The sequence below is a fragment of the Herpailurus yagouaroundi genome, unplaced genomic scaffold (genome assembly GCF_014898765.1).
Source record: "Herpailurus yagouaroundi ecotype Mexico unplaced genomic scaffold, PumYag 165, whole genome shotgun sequence".
Taxonomy (NCBI): domain Eukaryota; kingdom Metazoa; phylum Chordata; class Mammalia; order Carnivora; family Felidae; genus Herpailurus; species Herpailurus yagouaroundi.
This window is the reverse complement of record NW_024412406.1, coordinates 26,350,451-26,374,205: the sequence shown is the minus strand read 5'-3', so window position 1 is coordinate 26,374,205 and position 23,755 is coordinate 26,350,451. Positions and strand designations below refer to the sequence as shown.

At 43.3% G+C, this 23,755-nt stretch overlaps 1 protein-coding gene, 1 long non-coding RNA gene and 1 other non-coding gene across 3 annotated transcripts; all 3 read right to left on the bottom strand.

Moving 5' to 3' along the window:
- Window positions 1-8,339: 8,339 nt before the first annotated feature.
- Window positions 8,340-12,944, bottom strand: LOC121038251 (uncharacterized). Its single transcript, XR_005794262.1, has 2 exons — window positions 12,281-12,944; window positions 8,340-9,067 (listed from the first exon to the last, which is right to left on the bottom strand). It is a non-coding gene; the product is annotated as an uncharacterized LOC121038251 (long non-coding RNA).
- Window positions 12,945-15,315: 2,371 nt separating this feature from the next.
- On the bottom strand, window positions 15,316-16,671 carry RPS20 (ribosomal protein S20). Its single transcript, XM_040487762.1, has 4 exons — window positions 16,534-16,671; window positions 16,226-16,325; window positions 15,840-15,913; window positions 15,316-15,531 (listed from the first exon to the last, which is right to left on the bottom strand). The coding sequence occupies exons 1-4, from the start codon at window positions 16,534-16,536 to the stop codon at window positions 15,349-15,351; spliced, it is 360 nt and encodes a 119-aa protein (XP_040343696.1). The 5' UTR covers window positions 16,537-16,671; the 3' UTR covers window positions 15,316-15,348.
- Window positions 15,984-16,050, bottom strand: LOC121038385 (small nucleolar RNA U54). The gene has a single exon (XR_005794338.1). It is a non-coding gene; the product is annotated as a small nucleolar RNA U54 (small nucleolar RNA).
- Window positions 16,672-23,755: the final 7,084 nt, after the last annotated feature.

Sequence of the window (23,755 nt, the reverse complement as noted above, 5' to 3'; positions counted from 1 at the left end):
CTCATCACAGCAAGTGCCCCCCCCCCTTAATCCCCATCACCTGTTTCACGCATGCCCCACCCCCTCCCCTCTGGTAGCCATGAGATTATTCTCTACAGTTAAGAGTCTGTTTCTGGGTTTCTCTCTTTCTCTCTTTTTTCCTTTGCTTGTTTGTTTTGTTCCTTAAATTCCACATCTGAGTGAAATCATATGGTATTTTGTCTTCCTCTGACAGACTTACTTCGCTTAGCATTATACTCTCTAGCTCCATCCATGTCCTTGTAAATGACAAGATTTCATTCTTTTTTATGTCTGAATAATATTCCCTTGTGTGTGTGTATATATACACACCCCATCTTCTTCGTCCATTCGTCAGTGGGCTGCTTCCATATCTTGGCTATTGTAAATAATACTTCTATAAACATAGGGGTAACATGTTTCCCTGTGGATTCGCATTCTTGTATTTTGGGGGGTAAATACACCGTAGTGGAAGAGCTGGATCATAAAGTAGTTCTCTTTTTAACTTTTTGAAGAACGTCCCCACTGTTTCCACGGTGACGGCCCAGTTTGCATTCCCACCCACAGTGCACGAGGGTTCCTTTTTCTCCACATCCTCGCCAGCACCTGTTGTTTCTTGTGGTTTTGATGTTAGCCATTCTGACAGGTGTGAGGTGATGTCTCGTTGTAGTTTTGATTTACGTTTACCTGATGATTAATACGGTTGGCTGCTTTTTCATGTATCTGTTAGCAAGTGTGTGTAAGATAAGTGAAATCATGCAGTATTTGTCCTTCTGTGACTGGTTTACTTCACTGAGCGCAATACACTCGAGATTCATCTATGTCGTCACATACTCCAGGATTTCTTTCTTTTTTTTTTTTTTAATGTTTATCTTTGAATGAGAGACAGAGTGCGAGTAGGGGAGGGGCAGAGAGAGAGGGAGACACAGAATCCGAAGCAGGCTTCAGGCTCTGAGCTGTCAGCACAGAACCCGATGTGGGGCTCGAACTCATGAACCGTGAGATCATGACCTGAGCTGAATGGTGCTTAACTGACTGAGCCACCCAGGTGCCCCAGGGTTTCCTTCTTAAAGGCTGAATAACATTCCGGTGTGTGTATATACTGTATTTTAAAAAATCCATTTGTCTGTCATCAAGAAAACTCAGGATGTTTCCACATTTTGGCTATTATAAATAGTGCTACAATGAACATGTAAGTGCCAATATCTGTTTGAGATCCTGACTTCAATTCTTTTGGATAAATATCCGGAGTGGGATTTTTGGATCAGATGGTAGCTCTATTTTTAATTTTTTGCAGGACTTCCATACAGTTTTCCAGGGTGGGGGTGCCTGCATACATTCCCACCAACAGTGCACATCCTCATGAACACTGTTTGATTTTTTGGATCATGGCCATCCTAACAGATGTGAGATGGTATCTTATTGTTGTTTTAATTTGCATTTCCCAGATGACTAGTGATGTTGAGCATCTTTTCATATACCTGCTCAGTATTTATATGTATTCTTTGGAAAAACATCTATTCAAGTTCTTAGCTTACCTTTTAATGGAGTTATTGGGGTGTTTTTGCTATTGGAAATATTTTTTATATTCTCCACTCTCTTGTTATATCTCCCACCATTGTCGTGATCCGGAAAAGCCCAGTCCCAGATCAACACAGCCATTTGCTTTCCCCATTTCTAAATCTTGATCACGAACTACAGAAAAAGTAATAAAATGGCTTGGATTGGTGCCATTATAAAATCAGTCTTACCACCCCCAAATCCTCCTGTTTTCTGGTTGGCTCTATCTCTCTCCTGGTCTCCCTTAAGCTTTTTCACACTTTGCTCATTCTCTTCAAGTCTTGGACTCCACAGTTCACTCCTTACTCATGTGCTCATGACTCTTCCATTCACAGAGACACTAGGAATCGATGGATGAGCAATTATTGAACTTCAGGCACTAAACAAACTTACCTCCCAATAGGTCTTGTCCTTACCGTTTTCCTCCTACATAAAACGGAAAAGCATAAGGTGTCCCTCCTCCTCTTCAAGTTAATCCCTCTACCTGTCTCTGGACTCCATCCCCCCAACCTTCTCATGAACCTCACCCTCCCATCTCCTTCTCCCATGATGTCAGCCTTCACCACTTTCTCTTTCTCTTGCCACCCCCTTCTCCCATGGGTTCAACTCTTGCTTCTCTTCCCATCAGCCTTTAAACTCACCTTAAGTTCATCTGAAGAACACCACGTCCACTCAACCACACACAGCTGGCCTCTAGCCCTGTCTCTCTTATCTCTGTTACAGCCCAACTCTCCAGAAGATTCATCTGTGCTCACTGCCTCCATTCTCTCACCCTCCTCTCACTCCCCAGCCTCTCACAACCTCCCTCACATCCCCACCAGCTGTTTGAAGTGATAGTTGTGGAAGTTTTTACTAAATCTAATGGACTCATCTTGTTTGACCCAGTTGACATCGCTCTCATTCTTGCAATGTTTTCCTTGGCTTCCCTCATTCCACAGTCCCTTGGTTTTCTTGACCAGGATTTGTATTCTTCAGGTTCCATCCAGCCCACCTTGTCTCACTAGACACATGCTCCCTGGGCGATCTCCTCAATCTCTCTGACTGCAATTATCTTCGTGCTGAGGTTCCCATATCTGATCTCCACTCCAGAGTTCTATCCTGAGAAAGAGGTCTTCTGATCCATTTTACCCAGCTATCTATCAAGTATCTGCACGTGGATGTCACATGGTCACTTCTAATAGGTCAATCCAGCCCTCCAAACCTTCCCTAGTGTTCTTTGTAAATGCTCTCTCAGCTCTCTAATGTTCAGGACACCGCATCAGGTGCTCAAGACACCTTCTTCCTACCTTCTGAAAACTTCTCACAGTGATAGAATCGCTCCATTCCAATTCCCGCTATTTTAGTTAACATTGCAGTTGTGTCTTGTCTGGGCTCTTGAATTGGTCTTCCAGCCTTCAGGCTTCTCCCTCCCCTCCAATCCTTTTTTAGTACTGTATCTCATCATCTTACTCTTCTGACCAGAACCCTCTAATGTCCTCTTCTTTCTCTGAGGATAAAGTCTACAGTCCTTAGCATAGAATAAATCCTCTGCATGACCTGATCTGTCTTACCTCTCCAGCACTCTCCGTCTCCTCACGTGAATCCCAGGCTAGATATTTCATCCACACCCAATTTCTCCCAGCCCCTTTCACATGCCATGCTCTTTCTCACTTACGAGCTGGACCTTCTGCCTAGAACACTCCTTCACCTGTTTTCTGCCTCCTCCTTAGTACCTCCAGACCCCACCTCCGGGCCCTCAATATAATACATTCTTACTTATATTTCACATTGCTAATGGGTCCTTGGCAAATCCAAGTGAGTTGGGCAAAACATTTAGCTCTGAGCTGTGCAAATAATAAAACAAATACTCACTGACTTGGAACCATGATTTTATCAAAACCATATTGAAATTTACAGAAAAACATCTGATCTACTAAGCATTGCCTTCATCACAGAGCTCAGCTTTCTTCTTCATATGGAACCGCATTCTTAATATACACTCAAAGAATCCAGTAAAATATTAAAAGTTGTGCAACTGCCAAAAACTTGCAGGGAGATGACTTCAAGAAGAAAACTTCAAAGTTTGCATTTAGAAATCACAACCCTTTTAAAGTTTTACAACTTTTCCCTATAGGACATAAAATTATTCTTCTGTGGGTAATAGTGAGAGCTGTAGTTGCAGCCAAGCATTCTTTACCTTAGGGGCGCCTGGGTGGCTCAGTCAGTTAAGCCTCTGACGCTTGACTTGGGCTCAAGTCACGATCTCACGTTTGTGAGATCAAGCCCCGAGTTGGGCTCTGGACTGACAGTGTGGAGCCTGCTTGGGATTCTCTCTCTCTCTCTCTCTCTCTCTCTCTCTCTCTGCCCCTTCCCTGCTCACACACTCTCTCTCAAAATAAATAAATAGACATTAAGAAAAGCATTATTTACCTTTTAAAAACCCCACAGAAATATGGTAATTACTATGAACATTTCCTTAAGTCAGTTCATACTTAAGTTGAAGTCATGTTATAGAAATTTGTATTCCTGGGGCACCCGGGTGGTTAAGCGCCTGACTTTGGCTCAGGTCATGATCTCACAGTTCGGGAGTTCGAGCCCCGAGTCAGGCCTGGAGCCTGCTTTGGATTCTGTGTCCCCTTCTCTCTCTCTCTCTGCCCCTCCCTTGCTCAGGCTTGAGTGCTCGCTCTCTCTCAAGAATAAATGAATATTACAAAAAAGAAGTTTTTATTACTAATTTGTTCTGTTCCTGGTATTTCCTGAAATATTACTTTGGATATTAATATATCTTTACTCAGTGCATCAGTGTATCATTACTTTTTTGGCAATTGACTTTTCTAGCAGATTTCTAGCTACCATAACAGATCCTGCAAAAACAAATTGAAAAAAAGAAAATAGATGCATGAGTAATTTGTTCTAGAGTAGGATCAAATTTCGTATCCACTGAGAAATGGGGGCTGTAGCCCATGTCACTCTGGGCTTCTCACTTTTATAACAGGTAACACTGTTATATTTATATAACATATATATATATATAACAATATATTTATTGGGGCAAATGTAAACACACATTTTATGGAAAAATAAATACAAATGCTCCATGAATATATGGAAATCTTTAAGGGAATACATAAAAAGCAAAGTACAACACCTAGTTTCACCTATCATTCTGGAAAATGCCCAAAAGATATTAATAATACCCTGTGTCTGAAGGGCATGAGCAAAAAGGCACCGCCATACATTGTGCAAAGCCATATGTACAAAGATATGCAGTGTTTCATTGGTTTACAACAACAACAAAACTACAATAAAAAAAATCTAGGTATCTATCAGTGGGGTGCTAGATAAATAAATTGTGGTGTAGCCATACATAAGAATCCCACGTGATCATGAAAAAGATTAGCACGGTTCCATAAACACAAAAATAAGATGCCTAAAATGATGTCCTGATATATTAGTGAAGAAAGGAAAGGTGTAGGACATTGTGTGGGGAACAGTATCTTTTTAAATTTCTTTTAATGTTTATTCTTGAGAGAGAGAGAGAAAGAGACAGAGTGTGAGCAGGGGAGGGGCAGAGAGAGAGGGAGACACAGAATCCAAATCAGGCTCCAGGCTCCTAGCTGTCAGCACAGAGCCCGACACGGGGCTCGACCTCACAAGCTGTGAGATCTTGACCTGAACTAAAGTCAGACACTTAACCGACTGAGCCATCCGGGGGCCCCTTGTGGGAAGCATTGTAACTCGAGTGTGATATACACTTACATATGCGTCAGACGCTGATCCAATAGAGATAACCTTGCCCTTGTATTTATACCTGATGCTCAGCCCAGACTGAGCCTGTGTAAAAGACCAACGTAACTCACTTCATCACTTCTTTTTCTTCAGAGTTAGAGGGGTAACATCTCAGCCTATTTCATTGCCTCTGAGAATCTCATGAAAATATTGGAACTCCTTCCCAGAAAAGTCAGGCATAAGCCTATACAGAATTTCATCTATGATTTCAAGGTGAATTCACTGGAGTCCATTCACAGATTTCTGGTGATCCAAAGATCTGAAGCAAAGAGCTCTTTGTTAAGAAAGAACTCGTGGTACCACACCACACAGAATTCTAGGAAAGCATCACCACCAGATTTGGATAAGCTCGCATACCCTCTTGAGTTTAGTGGGTGTATTGCTCCTCAGATATGCTCTCAAAACCCTGGAGGGCAGGTGAGCACAGTCATAAGGGTACAAGACTGACCAGGGACCTAGACAGCTTCCAGTCCAGTCCACTCCTACTTGGTCTACTGGTACCTTTCATCTGAGAGCTAAGGTAATGGGACTTCTGTCTTGCTCTAGAAGGTTTTCCTCTAGGTGTTGTGCCACTGGGAAGGACAGCCTTGAAGGGCTTTCCTGAAGGTACAGAAGAACAGCTAGAGGATTATTTATTAATGTATGTCTATATGTATTTATTTAGTTTAGTTTATTGACCTTGAGAGAGGGAGAGAGAGCAGGGTAGGGGCAGAGAGGGAGGAGAGAGAGTCCCAAGCAGTCTCTTCACTGTCAGCATGGAGCCCGATGCGGGGCTCCACGAACCATGAGCTCATGACCTGAGCCAAACTCAAGAGTTGGACGCTTAACTGAGCCACTCCGGCGCCCAGAGGATGATCTCTTTAAATGCACTCAAGGGCCTCTCACGGTATGACGTCCTGGAGGACAGGATAGCCTTCTAGCGCGGTACAGCACCTGTTCTAGATCGTGTAGCCTACCAAAGCCCAGTACCTGGTATATGTACTCGGTCCAATAAAGCGGGGCGAAGTACAGCACATTTTAGAAACCTTTCATTGCAAATGGGTAGAAGAAAATATTTAGAAGTTAAAGGACTCTACTTTAGTTGTCTGTGAAATTACCGTTCAGAATGTAATTCCCTCATGCAGAGATGTCGGAAACGTGGAAATTAGGATGAAAAGTGTCTGGTTCCTCTTAGCAGCTGCATCTGCATCTGCCCCAGACAAACAGATGCTTGCCTCTGGCCTCTCCCAGAAAACGTCTGTGTCGCCTTAGATCACCATCTGGTTGCCTTAAGACCTCAGCAGCCTGATGAGTTCAGTAAAAGTCACGCATTTGAGGGGTTTTTTTCTTTCTTACTGCTGTAAGTTTGGGAGTGGCTCTTTTTCTAGTTCTGTACATCTCAAGCAGGAACTCGATGTCTCTATTGGAGCAGTTTACACAGAAAAAAATTACGTGACCCGATTTAAATATCTGAAGGATAATTTTAGCACATATGGAAAAAACCAGAAAGAGCCTTTGGTTGGGCACAAGAGACAGGGAATGAGTGAGGCGACTGCAACAACCCAGGTAAGAAGTGAATGGTAGACCATACGATCCAGCAATCCTACTTCGGGAATTTACCCCGAAGAACTGAAAGGAGGGTCTTGAAGAACTGCTTGCACATCCATGTTCATAGCAACGCTATTCATAGTAGCCAAGAAGTAGAAACAACCAAAATGTCCATTAATAGAGAAAGAAAATGTGGTACACACAGCGGAATATTAGCCTTAAAAAGAAAGAAAATCCTGTCAAATACTACAACGTAGGTGGGCCTTGAGGACATTATGTTAAATGACATGGGCAGTCACAAACTGACAAATACCGTTATGATTTCATTTCTGTGAGGTATCCGACATAGTCAAACTCTGAGAAACAGAAAAGTGGCACGGTGGTCGAGGGGCCAGGAGGTGGGGGAAAAGGGAGTCGTTGTGTGATGAGTATAGAGTTTCAGTTTTGCAGAATGAAAAAGTTCTGGAGATCTGCTTTCACCACAATGTGAGTATATTTCACACTACTGAATTGCATACTTAAAAACAGGAAGATGTTAAACTTTAGGTTATAGGTGAAAGAGGAAAAAAAAAAAAGAAGGGATGGTGGTCTAGACTGGCAGTAATCACGAGAGGGTTTCCTGTAGGAACATGCAGCTTGCCATTTGTGATGGTTAATTTTTATATGTCTACTTGACTAGACATCTCACGAGGGGCCCAGATATTTGGGCTACTATTATTCTGGGTGCTTCTGTGAGGTTGTTTTGGGATGAGACTGGCATTTAAAAAAAATTTTTAATGTTTATTTATTTTGAGAGAGAGAGAGCCAGAGCCAGAGTGCGAAGGGGGGAGGGACAGAGGCAGAGGGAGACCCAGAATCTGAAGCGGGCTCCAGGCTGAGCTGTCAGCACAGAGCCCGATGCGGGGCTCGAACTCACAAACTGTGACATGACGACCTGGGCCGAAGTCAGACGCTTCACAGACCGAGCCACCCAGGTGGCCCTGAGATTGACATTTAAATCAGTACACTGAGTAAAGCAGATTGCCCCTCACCCCAACATGGGTGGGCCTCACCCAATCACTCGAATGCCCAAATAGAACAAAAATGCTGACCCTCCTGGGAGTAAGAGGGACTTCCTCCTACCTGACTTTGAGCTGGGGCACTGGCTTTTTCCTGACTTCAGACTTGAACCGAAACGTTGTCTCTTTCCAGATCTTCAGCCTATGGGCCTACAGACTGGAACTATACCGTTATTGCTCCTGGTTCTCCGGCCTTTGGACTGAGACTGGAACTAATCCACTGGCTCTCCCGGGTCTCTGCTTGCTGACTCACCCTGCAGATCTTGGGACTAGTCAGCATTCATAATCACATGAGCCAATTCCTTACAATAAATTTCATATATTTCAATAAATGTCATGTATATAGAAGTTATTGGTTCTGTTTCTCTGGAGAACACTAACACATCATTATAAAACAGGAACCCAAATTATATAATAACAGCTTACTAATTTAAATGTCTTACACGATAATTTTTATTGGTTTCATTTTTGTGTATACATAGAAAATGTTGAAGACTGAGTGAATTCTCTGCGCATGTTTTTAAAATAATCACAGTCAAATGTGACCACCCGTTTTAACACTTCAAAATACTCCTTTGGGATTCATGATGTAAACGAGAACGCTTTTGTGCTTACGGTTTGTGCTTTCTGCTTAAGTAAAAGGACTTCAGTTCGTCAGCTGGTTCGGCTACGACTCACGTACAGACAGATACTAAAACGCGTTTCTGAACACCATCTGAAGCTTGTTCTTTTTCCCGTGATCCCTCTCCCCCTGAGCAAGTCAGCCTCTGTGTGAGACCAGCCGCCCGGGGAGTGGGGCGCCGCGACGTTCGCATTGCAGGCTGTCAGCACCGGAGCAGGGTGAGGTGGGTGTCCGTGGAGGGGCTGCCCAGCGCAAGGTGCTGTCGCCTCAGTGGGGTGAGGGGTGCTGCCTGGGTGGGGGCCCCGGTGCCAGGGTGCCGGAGCCCGAGCAGGGTGAGGTGGCATCACTGCGATGGCAAGGGCAGCCGGGCTTGGGGCGTCCGGCCCAAGTGGAGGGTCTCCGGGCAGGAGGGCACGCTTGCAGGAGGCAGCCCCGAATGAGGTGCCGCAGCCCACGCATCCAAATTTCAGTGCCTGGAACCTTCAGAAGCGTCAGGGGCATGACGGTCAAAGGGACACCAAGGAACCGTTCCAGGCTAAATGAGACACACAAGATCTGTTAACTCAAAATGTATGAGATAAAGTGAAAACAGTACCAACAGGGAAGATTGTAGGTGTAAACATTAAGAAAGTCTCAGATCAGTAATCTAACTTTACATCTCAACTAGAGAAAGAAAAAGAAACTCAAAAGTTAGCATGAGGAAAATACTAAAGATGAGAGCATACACAAAATAGAGAATAAAAAAAAACCCTGATAGGGATATCAACAAAACTAAGAATTGGATTGTTGAAAAGATCAACAAAATTTAAAAACCTTTGGCTAGATTAATTTCAAAAAAAGAAAAAATATTTAAATAACTAAAATCAGAATTGAAACCTGGGACATCACAACTAATGCCACAAAACCAAAAAGGATTGGGTCACCTGCGTGGCTCAGTTGGTTGAGCACTGATTTTGGCTCAGGTCATGACCTCACAGTTTGTGAGTTTGAACCCCATGTTGGCTCTTGGCTGACAGCCCAGAGCCTGGAGCCTGTGTTGGATTCTGTGTCTCCCCCTGTCTCTGCCCCTCCCCCACTCCATCTCATAAATAAATAAATAAATAAATAAATAAATAAATAAATAAATAAATATTTTTAAAAACCCCAAAAAGGATTATGAGAGAATACTATGAACACTTACATGCCAACAAACTGGATAACCCATAGGAAATGGATAAATTCTTAGAAATATACAACGCGCTAAGACTGAATCATGAAGAAATAAAAAATTGAAACAGACTAGTAAGGAGACTAAATCTGTAATCAAAACCTACCAACAAAGAAAAGCCCAGGATCAGATGGCTTCACTGGGGAATGCTACCAAACATTTAAAGAAGAATTATCACCAATCCTCAAACTCCTCTAACAAACCAAAGAGAAGGGAATACTTCCAGACTCATTCTTAAGGACAGCATTACTCCAATACCAAAGCCAAAGACACTACAGGAAAACTACAGACTATATATACAAATATTAAATCATTACCTTACACACCTGAAACTATTGTTATATGTCAATTATACCTTAATAAAAAAACCCTACAGACCAATATCCCTGATGAATACTGACGCAAAAATCCTCAACAAAATAGTACCAAACGAAACTCATCAGCATATTAAAAGGATTACACACCATGACCAAGAGGGATTTTTTTCCTGGAATGCAAGGATGCCTTGACCCTCATGTATAGGGTCAAATGATTTTCAATCAGGGTGCCAAGAATGCACAGCAGGGGAAAGGACAGTCTCTTTAACAGATGGTGCTGGAAAAACTGGATATCTACATGCAAAACTGGGAAGCCATATTCAAAAATTAACTCAAAATTAAAGACTTAAACTAGGGGCATCTGGATGGCTCAGTAGTTAAGCATCCCACTCGATTTTGGCTCAGGTCACGATCTCTCAGTGGTGGGGTTGAGCCCCACATTGGACTCTGCACTGAGCATGGAGCCTGCTTAAGATATTCTCTCTCCCTCTCCCTCTGCCCTGGCCCTGCACATATGCATGCTCTGTCTCACACAGAAAAATATTTAAACTAATACCTACACTACAAAATTCCCGGAAGAAAACAAAGTTTTCATGACAAGGGATTTGGCAATGATTTCTTGGATACGACACCCAAAAGCATAGGCAACAAAAGCAAAGTAGACAAATGGGACTGTATCAAACTTAAAAAAAGCCTGCACATCAAAGGAAACAATCAACAGTGAATAGGCAACCTATAGAATGGGAGAAAATATTTGCAAATCGCATAATAATGAGTTAAATATTCAGAATATAGAAAGAACTCCTACAACCCAATAAGAACATAAATAACCTGATTAATAAATGGACAAATAACTTGCATAGATATTTCTCAAACGATACAGAAATAGCTAACAAGTGTAAGAAAAGATGCTCAACTTCACTCATCATTAGAGAAATGCAAATCAAAACACAGTGTGGTACCACCTCACACCCATTAGGATAGCTACTATAACAAAAAAACAAATTAAAAACCCAAAACAGAAAATGTGTTGTCAAGGATGTGGAGACATTGGAACCCTTGGTGAGAACGTGAAATGGTGCAGCTGCTATGGAAAATGTAATGGAGGTTCCTCAAAAAATGAAAAATACAAAGTTATGCCATATGATCCAGCAATCCCACTTCTGAGTATTTACCTAAAAGAATCGAGAGCCAGATCTGGAAGAAGTATTAATACTCCTGTGTACAGTGCAGCATTATTCACAATAGTCAAAAGGTGGAGGCCACTCAAATGTTCATTGAGGGATAAATGAATAAAATGTGGTATGTACATGCAATGAAATATTCAGCCTTTAAAAGGAGATCTTGTCATACAGCACAAAGATGAAGTTTAAGGACATTATGCTAAATGGAATAAGCCAGTCACAAAGAAATACTGTAGGATTTCACTTCTATGAAGTATCTAAAGTAGTCAAACTCATAGAAACAAAGATCAGAATGGTAGTTGGCAAGGGTTAGGGATGGGGAGAATGGGGGTTGTTTTTCAGTGGGTATTGTTTGTTTCGCATGATGGAAAACTTCTGGAGATCTGTTGCACAGCAAAGTGAACATACTTAACACATACTAAACTGAAAAAACAAGGTAAATAATTACAAAGTAATAATTAAGAGTCCTTTAGACACTGAAAAATGTGTATATATAATAATATGTTTGGGATTAACTTCAAAATAATTTGAAGGTTGGTTGGGGGAGAGAATGAAGTTATACATGAAAACTGTGGACAGTTCTTAAAGCTGAATGGATTCATTATACCATTCCCTCTACTTCTATGTTTGAAATTTACCAGAATGGACGAGTTAAAAAAAAACAAACCTCAAGATTATCAAAATGAAAAATTAAATCAATAAAAGTGCTAGATGAGAAAGTCAAAGAAATAATCCCACACTGTAAAATTAAAAAAGACTAAAAGAGCCTGTGAAAGAAAGCTAACATACAGGACCTCCAGGTCACCCAATCAATAGGAGCCCCAGAAAGAGAAACTCAACAAATGGAGGGCAGAGATAAAATACGGATACATTTTTTTTTGTCCACCAGATGGACGTTATTGCACTTCCACTACTAGTAGGAATATAAATGGGTGCAATCATTCAAGGGCACCAATTTGGTAACAACTTAAAATTAAAAATTCTGGAATCTTAGGACAGAAATATCTATTTCTCTTTTATCTCTTCTCTTGTATACATACCTACAAGCTTGTTTTGATGATTGACGTATATTGCAGCAAAGTCTTTGGAATACATTCAATATCCCGAGAACTGGCTGAAAACCATCTGAATTAAGATTCCGATAGTTCACATAATTATGTGAAAACGTAGACTAAGAGTGGAATCAAGGTGGAATCCAAGTGACTTAGACAAAGTCTTACCTGAATATAGTAAATGTTCTTAAATAATTCTTCAAATGAATAATTATCAAATAAATTCTGGTTATTTAACTAAATTCAGGTGTATCCATATAATGCAACATTCATTAAAAGAAATGAAGTTATGTGCTGATATAGGAACTTCTGCCAGATATATGATAAAAATAATTTACATTTAGTATTCTCATTTGTATTTTTTAAAGATATAGACTTTATATAAAGAGATTATGATTACATACACTTTTATGTACATGAGAAGTTTTGAATAATACAATATTAACAATACCTCTTAGGGTAGGTTCTATGTAAAGAAAAAAAGTTTACAGAACAAAATGTATGGAAGGATTCCCTTCTCTCGTTCTAAAAGTTGAACTTGCTATATAAGTGAACTATACTATTCCTGGAATGAAGTAAACTATTAATTTGGCTCCTCTTATTTTCGAAAAAATAAAGCTTTGGCCTGGCCAGGTTCTTTGTATAGTTAGCACTATCTTATCAAGCCCACTTATCCAAATAATGACGTTTGCAGATCTGACTGCTCACGGCCAAGAATTTCTACTTCTACGTTCTCTTGCCTGTTGACTTTATATCCACAGAGCTTGTACACCTGCACTTAGGAATGTCAGGTGAGGACATGTGATCCAGCAAACGCACAGCCAGGGTGGTTTCTCTTGCCTTATGTTTACAGCTCACAGTTGTGAGTACTCTGTAAATCCAAAGGAAATGAGGTTTAGGACAGGAGAGGCCTCCCAACTTCATGTTTCTTTACATCCCTAATCCATACAATTGGCCTCTAAGGCTCACTGGCACCACAACCACTATTTAACCTATCTTTAGGTCAGTACTAAATATCCCAAGGTCCTGCATGGGTTTTGTTTCCAAGTACTACAGATGTTTTTAAATGTTTGAGGAATGGAAGACAACAGCAGTTCCCCAAATTTTAAGTGCTGTGTTTTGGCTGTATCACAGGCTCTCTAAATAGCTGTAACTTAAAGACAGCTCCAACTGGGTGGGAAACTTCACAAACGCTCACGGATTAGTTACTCTGGCACATCACCTAAAATTCACAACTGTCGTGGAGGCCATAAAGCGGTTTTCAACATTTTCCGATGTACTGAGGCACACTTTTCACAACCAACCTGTTCTTTAGTCCTAAATGACTTCAACATTTTCACAGAAGATCGCTTTTCAAACAATTCTCAGGATATTGAGTATATTCCAGAGACTTCTATGCTGCAATACTTTGATCATCAAAACAAACTTGTAGGTATTTGTGTGAAGGCCACAAATTACCAGAGACTGAATATTAAAATGATCTTAACTGATAAGTAAACAGCTCTTAGCAGGGGTCCCCAATGTAGAGAAATCTTAAAGTTGGGTTAGAGGACAGGTCAGGAGCTCACTACTTGGATTCTGATCAAGAATTCCTTCACTTCTAAACCAAGAACACCAGCCTCTCTGTAAAGAATGGATCACTCACTGCTTGCTTACCCCAGGAAACTTAACTAGACTCCCTGCTTAACTCTTCAAGTAGAATGTTTATGGCCAATGTTTATTAAAGTTAAATTTTTTAGTTTCCCAAACTAATTAAACTACTGGAATTTGTGAGTTCATCAGCTTGGCATAATTCGTTCCTGTCAGTTCCACTCAAATCCCTTCAGTTCAAAATGTTGAGGTCTAAGAGAAGGGTTTTGAGCAGGGAGAGATTTCCATTTTAGGCATGTCCGGTTTGAGCTTGGGAGGTGCACAGGTTATCTAGCACACTACTGGATGTAGGGAGCAATCTGAGCTCAAGTTCAATTTGAATGCACATAGTTAACTGAAGACAGTGGACAAGATAGTGCAGCAAAGTGAAGGTCCAAGCCCAAACCTAGAGGAAAGGCGTTAATTTCATCACTGTTATCCTAGTAAGCATAGCAAATACAATCATGATGACTTTCAGGGCATTTTGTAATTTGCAAAAATGTTTGTCAATATATTTTTGGCAATTTTCTCTAGTAGAAAACTAGACTATTGAAGATATCCATCTGATTATAAATTTCAAAAAGCAAAAAATCTCGATACTGGAACATCAGCATTCTCCCCTGAGACACATTCAAGAAAATAAAGCACTAACAGAGCCTGATAGCTACACGTTATCCATTACTGTGCCAATAAGGGTTTGGCTAAATAAATTTGGCCTACAGGACATGCTTTTCACTCCTAAAATTAACTAGTATTTATATATAAACTACATGTCAGCATAGCTCCATGTTAAATGGTCTACGTATCAAATGAAAACTCCAAGGACTATATATATAAAATACTTTTATAGATATAACCTAAACGCTAACAAATACCAGGTTTACTTTTTTCAACCCATTCTTCTAAAATATAAAACACCTGCCTGCAAAACCGCAAATGTTCCCAAAACATCTGTTTACTCTTTAGCCTGGTCTTCAAGAGGAATAACATTAACTGGCAGAACTTACTGTTTCCCACGTTACCTACCCACCAGAATACATTAGGTTCTCAAGTCATAGCTGCATCCCAGAAACTTTAGATTTGCAGCACCCTGTGATCCATCAATTTAGAATTTGGGGGTAGGATCCAGACACATCCTTTGAAAAAGCTCCAATATGCAGCCGTAGGTTCGTCAATCCTTAAGACTTCACGCGCTGCGTGAATACAACTCAGTTCTCAAGTGATGTCAAGTGCGAACGGCTTCAGTGGCCTCTAAGAGACCTAATGAGAACAAGCGAGACCACCCCAGGACATTCACCTAATTTTGACCAGTCTACCTGCAAGATGGACTAAACTTCGTGGCACAAACGCATATTCCTAAAATCTGATGGCATTACGAATGAAAGTCAACGAGATTTAACTGGTAACCAATTTATTAAAAGGCGGATTTAAGCATCTGCAATGGTGACTTCCACCTCAACTCCTGGCTCAATACTGATGGAAGTGATCTGTTTAACAATCTCAGACGGACTGTGCAAATCAATGAGCCGCTTGTGGATCCTCATCTGAAAACGATCCCAAGTCTTAGAACCTTCACCACAAGGAGTTTTTCTTGTAGTGATTCTCAGAGTCTGCAACAAAAGACAAAGGAAACCAAGCATTTACGGCTTTACGCTGCTCTCTAGAACATCCGGAAGACCATCACGCCCATTCCCTGGGATTACTCCCCGGAGCATCGCTCCTCCCCTGGCACCAACTTGCAAGGGCAAGTCCGTGTCCACTCAGCCCGCACGGTGCCCTTACGAGCGCCGCACCCACCCAGGAACAGAAGCGCAAAACTTCCACAGCTACCTGTAAACACCCGGTACTCAACGGGAACAAACTCTAACCGCTTTTCTTTCGGGTTGTGTGGTTTTCCCACCCCTCTGACTCATTTCACCTTGGTGGGCATCCGAACCGGTCCTTTCACTTTGAGATTCTTTTCCTTGGCGCCTCTGATCAAGTCGGCACACACTACAGGGAAATAAAAGCATCTTTCAGTTCGTCCAAAACAGCCGAAGCAGCCCTAAGAAATCTGAACTGATGCTGGCTCAGAATAGCGTATAAAACTATCATCATAACTCAACACACTTATTGTCTCCTCATCGCCAACAAGGATTTAAGAGGCACCAACAGTTAAGGGGGGGATGCTTCTCATCTTCCCTTTCTACGTTAAACAACTTGTCACTTGACTTTTCCGAGTCGATCCTGTACAGCAACAAGTCAAATTCATCGTTTTTTATTTATTTACTTATTTATTTTTTTGCCCAGAGCCACCGTACTGACCCTTCTCCAAAGATTTTACGTTGCGGCTGGTTAGAGTGATTCTAATTCGGTGAATCGCCACCTCCGGTTCCACGGGGGTCTTCCCGGTGTCTTTAAAAGCCTAGCATTACACAGATGAACACAGATCTTTTAAAAGCCTAGAAACACGCTTCATCGCGTCTCCCCAGGCTCCTCCACCACTTCAGGAGCCCCTTTTTCGGGTAAGCGAGGCTCGCGCCTTCGCCGCTTCCGCCCAGCCCGGCAAGCGTCCCAGGAAGGGACCAAGTCCCGCCACGTTCCGAACCGCGCGGCGCCGCCCCCCGTCTCACCATGGCTGCGGCGCGGCTTCCTGACCGACTTGTTCCTCGGCGAGAGCGAACAGCGGTGAGTCAGGAGCAGGCGCGGGGGCCTCCAAAGCACCGCTCCGGCTGCGACCGCGTCTTCCTCAAAGAGAAAGGCGTGCGGCCTGCGCGGCACTTATATAGCTGCGTTCACGTCTGCATCCGGGTCCCGCACGCGTCTCCGCACTGCCCCGGAAGAGGAACGGCCCTCAGGGCTACGGAGGCGGCTGCGCGAGCCGGGCTGGAGCGCCCGACGAGCTGGCGGGAAAGGTGCGGCTGCGGGCGCCCCCTATCGGCTGGGAGGAGTCAGAGCCCCGCGAGGTGGCGTCCACGCCAGCGCAGTCACCACCGCGGTCCTTTAACCGCCTGGGAGAGATGACCGGGAGATTGCGATCTAAAACCTGAGAAACTCCTCTGCCGGGCGCCCCTGCCCCTGCTCTCTGCAAAATCAAAACGACTCCTGTGGTTTTTACAGCGCAAATGTTTCTTCCCATACAAACCGAATCACTCGTTCTCTGAGCAGGTGGGTAACATCTCTGAGTTTAACTCACCTGGATATTGGGAAAAATGACTGACAAGCTGGGCGTGTTGTTTTTAAAGTGAGTAGGCAGTTGTTTTCATAGCCTGAAATACCTTTTCGTGATACTTTGCCTTCTGGCTTCGCAGACCGGTAGAAGCATGTAATCCGTTTCTAGAAAGCATCTGAACTTGGGTTCTTTCCCTCCGGGAACGTGATGCCTGGCTGCTGGGATTATCCTGGAGCGTGTTGTGCCTCCAGAGGCCCATCCTGGCGACCCAGGCTCTCTCCCTAACTCTAAACATGTATCCCCTCTCTGTTCGGATAAGGTAACATCGGAAAAGACCCTTTGAGATCGCCTGAGTGTATGGGACAAAGTACAGTGGAAAAATTTAAGAGCGGTCAACTGACTTGGGTACCCAGGAGAGAGAGCATAACGAGGACACATGTACTGAAAAATGGCAGAGTGGTTAAGTAGAACGACATAGGGACGGTGGGTTTTGGTGCGGGGCAGAAGGAAGGGTAAATAACCTCGTTATTTTACAGGTGAACTGTTGGGTGCATGAGACTTCTTTGCTCCGACACACTGAACTGGTGGGCAGAGCTCTGACCCCTCCAGCTAGGGCTCCTTCTTGGGCCCTTCTCTTCTGTCCCTTGAAGGGAAATGATGTTTGAAACTTTCATGAAATAACAGCATTAACTTACTTATTTGGTGATAACTGGGCAGAGCTACTCGCTGGCTTTTTTTGACTCACAAAAATATGTATACTAGGTTTTTCTGCCATTTAACAGTTAATTTCAGTGTTAAAATTTGTACCTTTCTAGTTCATTTTATTCTAAAATGGCATCCATTGGCTGTAAAAAAAACAAAAAACAAAAAACAAAAAACAAAAAAACATATCCGCAGAATTTACAGCAGAAAATCTGAAAACCAGAATTCTTAGTTTACTAGCTGTAATCTAAATGAGACTTCATAACTTAGGGTTTGACTGTGATGGCGACCAGTAGGAATGCTTAAGTGTATTTGTGATTTTTTTTTTAGGAACAAATCTGGTCCATCTATTCTTAGGTTTGTTTCCCCTCAAGCACTTGAGAAAGCGGTGAACAAATTAACTTCCTTGACCACAGAAAAGAATTTCAGTATAGGAAAAGGCAAAATGTGGCCCAGCATGTATGGGAATAATTCTTGATGTGACCAGAACTAAGGAAACAGCTGGTTGAGGTAATATTAGAAGGCTGTAGTGAAAATTTACAAAAAAAGAAAAAGAAAAACGTAATGAAAACACCGCTACTTTCATTTTTTTTTAAATATAATTTATCGACGGGGCGCCTGGGTGGCGCAGTCGGTTGAGCGTCCGACTTCAGCTCAGCTCACGATCTCGCGGTCCGTGAGTTCGAGCCCCGCGTCGGGCTCTGGGCTGATGGCTCAGAGCCCGGAGCCTGTTTCCGATTCTGTGTCTCCCTCTCTCTCTGCCCCTCCCCCGTTCACGCTCTGTCTCTCTCTGTCTCAAAATAAATAAACGTTAAAAAAAATTTATAAAAATATAATTTATTGTCAAATTGGCTAACATACAGTGTGTAAAGTGTGCTCTTGGCTTTTGGGGGTAGATTCCCCTGGTTCATCGCTTACACACACCACCCAGTGCTCATCCCAACAGGTGCCCTTCTCGGTGCCCATCTCCTGTTTTCCCCTCTTACCCCGCTCCCCCCCATCAATCCTCAGTTTGTTCTCTGTATTTAAGAATCTCTTTTGGTTTGGCTCCCTCCCTCTCTGTTTGTAACTTTTTCCCCCCCGTCCCCTCCCCCATGGTCTTCTGTTAAGTTTCTCAAATTCCACAAACGAGTGAAAACATATGGGATCTGTCTTTCTCGGACGGCCTTACTTCACTTAGCATAATACCCCCCAGTTCATCCACGTTGCTGCAAATGGAATGATTTCATTCTTTCTCATTGCCAAGTAGTATTCCGTTGTAACATCACTGTTTTCAAATTTATGTTTCGTTCAAACATTTTGTTGTATTTTTCTCTTTAAAGTTAATAGCTCCTGTAGTCCCCACATTAAAAAAAAAATTTTTTTTTTAATGTGTATTTATTTTTGAGACAGAGACAGAATGTGAGCAGGGGAGGGGCAGAGAGAGGGAAACACAGAATGTGAAGCAGTCTCCAGGCTCTGAGCTGCCAGCACAGAGCCTGAGGCGGGGTTTGAACTCCCAAATCACAAGATCATGACCTGAGCCGAAGTTGGATGCTTAACCGACTGAGCCACCCAGGCACCCTGAGTAGTCCCCACATTTTAATTAAAAATGTAATGTTCTAACATTAGATGTGAGATATTCATGGGAGAAAAAGTGAAAATTAACAATTTATCCAAAAGAAGAAGAAAATGCAGAATGCCATCCATAATGCCATAGATCAATTACTACATATGCTTTTCCTTTGATGGCTTAATCAAAGGATATGCATATTATGCAATCAGAAATACTTTGGTGTTATGTAAGTTGCCCTTTAAGGCTATGCTCAAATAGATACTTCTTCCAGCAGTGTGGTGATTACATTCTCAACATCTATATTCGTAGGCTTCCTTTGCTGATTTTTGTAGGTCTTTTTTTTTTTTCTTAACGTTTTATTTATTTTTGAGACAGGGAGAGACAGAGCATGAACAGGGGAGGGTCAGAGAGAGGGAGGCACAGAATCTGAAACGGGCTCCAGGCTCTGAGCTGTCAGCACAGAGCCCGACGTGGGGCTCGAACTCACGGACCGCGAGATCGTGACCTGAGCCGAAGTCGGCGGCTTCACCGACTGAGCCACCCAGGGGTCCCTTGTAGGTCTTTTCAAATGATCTTGTGAAGACTTCCTTTCTGTGGACAGCCATCTACTGGTCTTTTGCTGTAATGACAGCGTCATCATAACTTCTCACCAAAGGAAATTCATAGAAGTTGAAAACGACTTCATTCATGGTACAGATGGGTACATTGGTGAAATAATGAAGCCGTATTTTCAAATGAATGTGTCAAGAGGCTGTTTAGACACTGTGTTCTTTGCAGAGTTTATGATCTAAATAAATTCGTCTTAAAACTTCTGTCTGAAATTTAAGAATAAAAACCAGAAAGGGTTGAAAACTTTCTCTTGTGGTGACCCGTGTTGTGTTGGTAGGGGAGTGAAATATGGAGGCAATTCCTCGTGTGCCAGGATTACATGTGTGTGCTTAGAACAGTGCTGGGTATATGGTGTATTCACATCAGTTTGTTTGATCTTCACATCGACCCCCCCAGAACGTATTTTATACATGAGGAAGCTGAGTTTAGGTGAGCTGCCCAAGGTCACAGGAAAAGCCGGTGTTTGAACCTATGCGGTCGAACTCCAGAGTTTGTACTCTTAGCCACTACGCTATGGTGCCTCTCACTTACAGAGCTCGTATCATCATCGTTAGTAGTTGTACCTATGTGCGAGGTGTAAAAGCATAGAAAGGCTTTCTGTATTTTACTCTAGCTGAAATCGGAAGTTTTATTGAGCTACTAATGTGTCCACTGTAAGGCAGAATCCTTATTTTCTTTTAAATTTTTTAAAATGTTTATTTATTTTTGAGAGAGAGAAAGAGAGAGAGGGAGAGACAGAGTGTGAGCAGGGGAGGGGCAGAGAGGGAAGGAGACAGGCTCCCAGCTGCCAGCACAGAGCCTGATGCGGGGTTCAAATTCATGAACCGTGAGATCACGACCTGAGCCGAAGTTGGATGTTCAACCAACTGAGCCACACAGGCACCCCAGAATCCTTTTTATTTAATTCTTTCATTTTTTCCGGTTTGCAGTTCTGTAGATACCCAAGGCCACTTAACTCTCTTTGCTCTTAAAATGGTTTCACAAAAGTGAGCAATGGAACAGAACTAGGGACACAGATCTTTTCATTGAGAACGATTCATACGGAACACGCATTGGGTTGGTAATTTTCCACCATATTTAACTGCACAGCTCGCAGAATTCTTTGTAGGGGTGGAAACTGAATGTCCGATCCACCAGACCTGAGAGTACTTCTCTCCCTGCTTTGTTTCTCCTGTTCCCAGGCCTGCAGGCCTAAAGATTCTAGCATTTCTTGAAATGCAACCTGAAAAATGGGTCTACTTCTGTCGCCTAGTGCCATTTCCTAGTTTCAGCAGATAACCTGCGGAGGACTCCCATGGTCACACTTTTGTGATCCTGATCTCACGCAGGGGAGCCAGGTACCTAGCAACCATTCCCCCCCCCCCCCCCCCCCGGGGTTGTGCTTTTCATGTTGCATAGAATTGGCACAAGTCTTTAGGAAATATTTCTACCATTCGCCTCCCTTTGTGAGAAGATTGGAACCTATAGCTTTCGCCACACACGAATACTGCCGCGTTGCCTTTGTGTGGTGGACAGCCTCAAATGCGGCCCCCAGTGATCTCCACCACTATGTCATTCGTGCCCCTGTGGAATCCCCTCCTCTTGAGTGTGGGAACATGTGAGTTGCCTCTGAACACGAGAATTTAGCAAAAGTGCTGGCACGTTACTTCTGTGAATAGATTAAATGGGGTTCTGACGCCTGACTATCTAGAAGACTCTCTCCCTTGTTGGATTTGGTGAAGCAAGCCGCCACGTTGCGAACTGCTATAGGGAGGGACCCACGGGGCAAGGAAATGAGAGCAGCCTGTGGCCAACAGGCAGCAAGAACTGAGGCGTCCGGTCCAACATCCCTGAAGAACTGAAATCCTACCGACAGTCATGTGACTTTGGAAGCAGATCTCTCCTTTCAGACGCGACCTCAGCCCTGGCCGATACCTTGAGTGCAGCCTTACCAAGAGACCCTGAGCGGAGAGCTTCCTAAGCTGAGCCTGGATTCCTGATCCACAGACCCTGTGAGATAATGACCGTGTTGTTTTCCTCTGCTAAATGTGTGGTAACTTGGTACTCGGCAATAGATCACTACCACATTGGATACACACAACATGTTTGAACTGATGAAATGAGCTGCAAAGGGTCATGTAGGAGTCCCCAAAGGGCGACCTGAAGTGATATTTGATCATCACTTCTCGGCCTTTTGGCTACGATCAAGTGAAGTGATATTTGATCAGAGGGTGTTGAACCGCTTTGCCCATGTCGTTGCGGGGATGCAGAATCATAGGCTGCTTGCGTAAGAGATACCTGTTCTTCAGAGTTCCTTCCTCTTGCCTTTGTGAACTGTTGCTGGCCTGTCAACAGCATGGAGACTGCCCTTTCTTGTAATCACGAGGCTCAGGGTGTTCCTCCGGTCAGCTTGTCCCCACGGGTATCTCTCAACTGGTCCTGTGTGGTGAGGAGTAACTTTCGAGTAGCTTCACTACCTCCCTTAATGTTCTTTAGAGCCAAACTCATAATTGTAATTTGAAAGATCTTAATTCTCTGCTGGTAAACTAGCCATTTGAAACCCACTTCAAGTTTAGACATGGTCTTATTTCTGCTTTCTTTTTTTTCTTTTTATTTATTAACAAAAAAAACCTTTTTAACATTTATTTGTGAGAGACAGAGCAAGATAGAGCACGAGCAGGGGAGGGGCAGAGAGAGAGAGGGAGACACAGAATCTGAAGCAGGGTCCAGGCTCTGAGCTGTCAGCACAGACCCTGATGTGGGGCTCAAACCCACAGACTGTGAGATCATGACCTGAGCTGAAGTCAGATGCTTAACTGACTGAGCCACCCAAGCAACCCTCTTTTTTTTTTTTTAAGTGTATTTATTTTGAGAGAGAGAGCATGAGGGAGGGAGAGAGAGAGAGAGGGAGGTAGAGAATCCCAAGCATGCTCTGCACTGTCAGCACAGAACCCAATGTGGGTCTTGAACTCACCAACTATGAGATCATGACCTGAGCTAAAATCAAGAGTCAGGTGCCTAAACAACTGAGCCACGCAGGCGCTCCTTTTTCCACTTTCTTTTATTACATCGATTCATTGCACAGATCTTTATGGATTGACACCTATGTCTCGGCTGTTACAGGCACTGGGAATACGATGGAAAACGGGACCCTTGTTTTCATTCCTGCCTTACGGAACATGCCTTTTAGTGGAGGAGATGGATAACTGGCCGTGAAATAAGTGGGAATTTCAGCAGTGATAAATTCTATGAAGGAAACAGCACAGGATACGTGCGTAGAAGTTGTGCGGTCTGCCAGGGCCTCCCGAAGAGGCACATCCCTTGAGACCCCTGGTTGCAATCTACAGAAGTTACTTCTGGATCACTTTAAGCAAATTGAAATGTGGCAGGGCTGCAGAACCGGCTTCGGAGGGTATGCTGCGGACACAGTGCCGCAGTTGTCCTGGGGCTGAGCCCTGATGTTGCAGTGTCCTCTTGTGACCCCAGCTGTGCTGCACCGTGGCCACTGGACAGCGTATCGAAGCCCCTGCCTTGACGACCGCTGGAAACCGGATCTATGTGCCGCTGCAGCCGTCGCTCCTCCCGGATTCTGCCCGGTTCCTTGTTTCTCGATGCCAACGTCTGATGGGCAAAGCCTAGCTCGTGTGGCCGTGGCCAAGTTGCCGGGAGAGTGATATCGGGCATTTTCAGCTGTGTCGCCGAAGAGAACAGCAAGTGACTCAGGAGGTGTCACTGGGCAGAGGATGGGATCACAGGAAGGAGCCAGCGAGGTAGTAAGCTGGGGGAAGAGCTTCTTAGTCAAAGGGGACAGCAGAGTCCCCAGGGGATAAGTAACCTT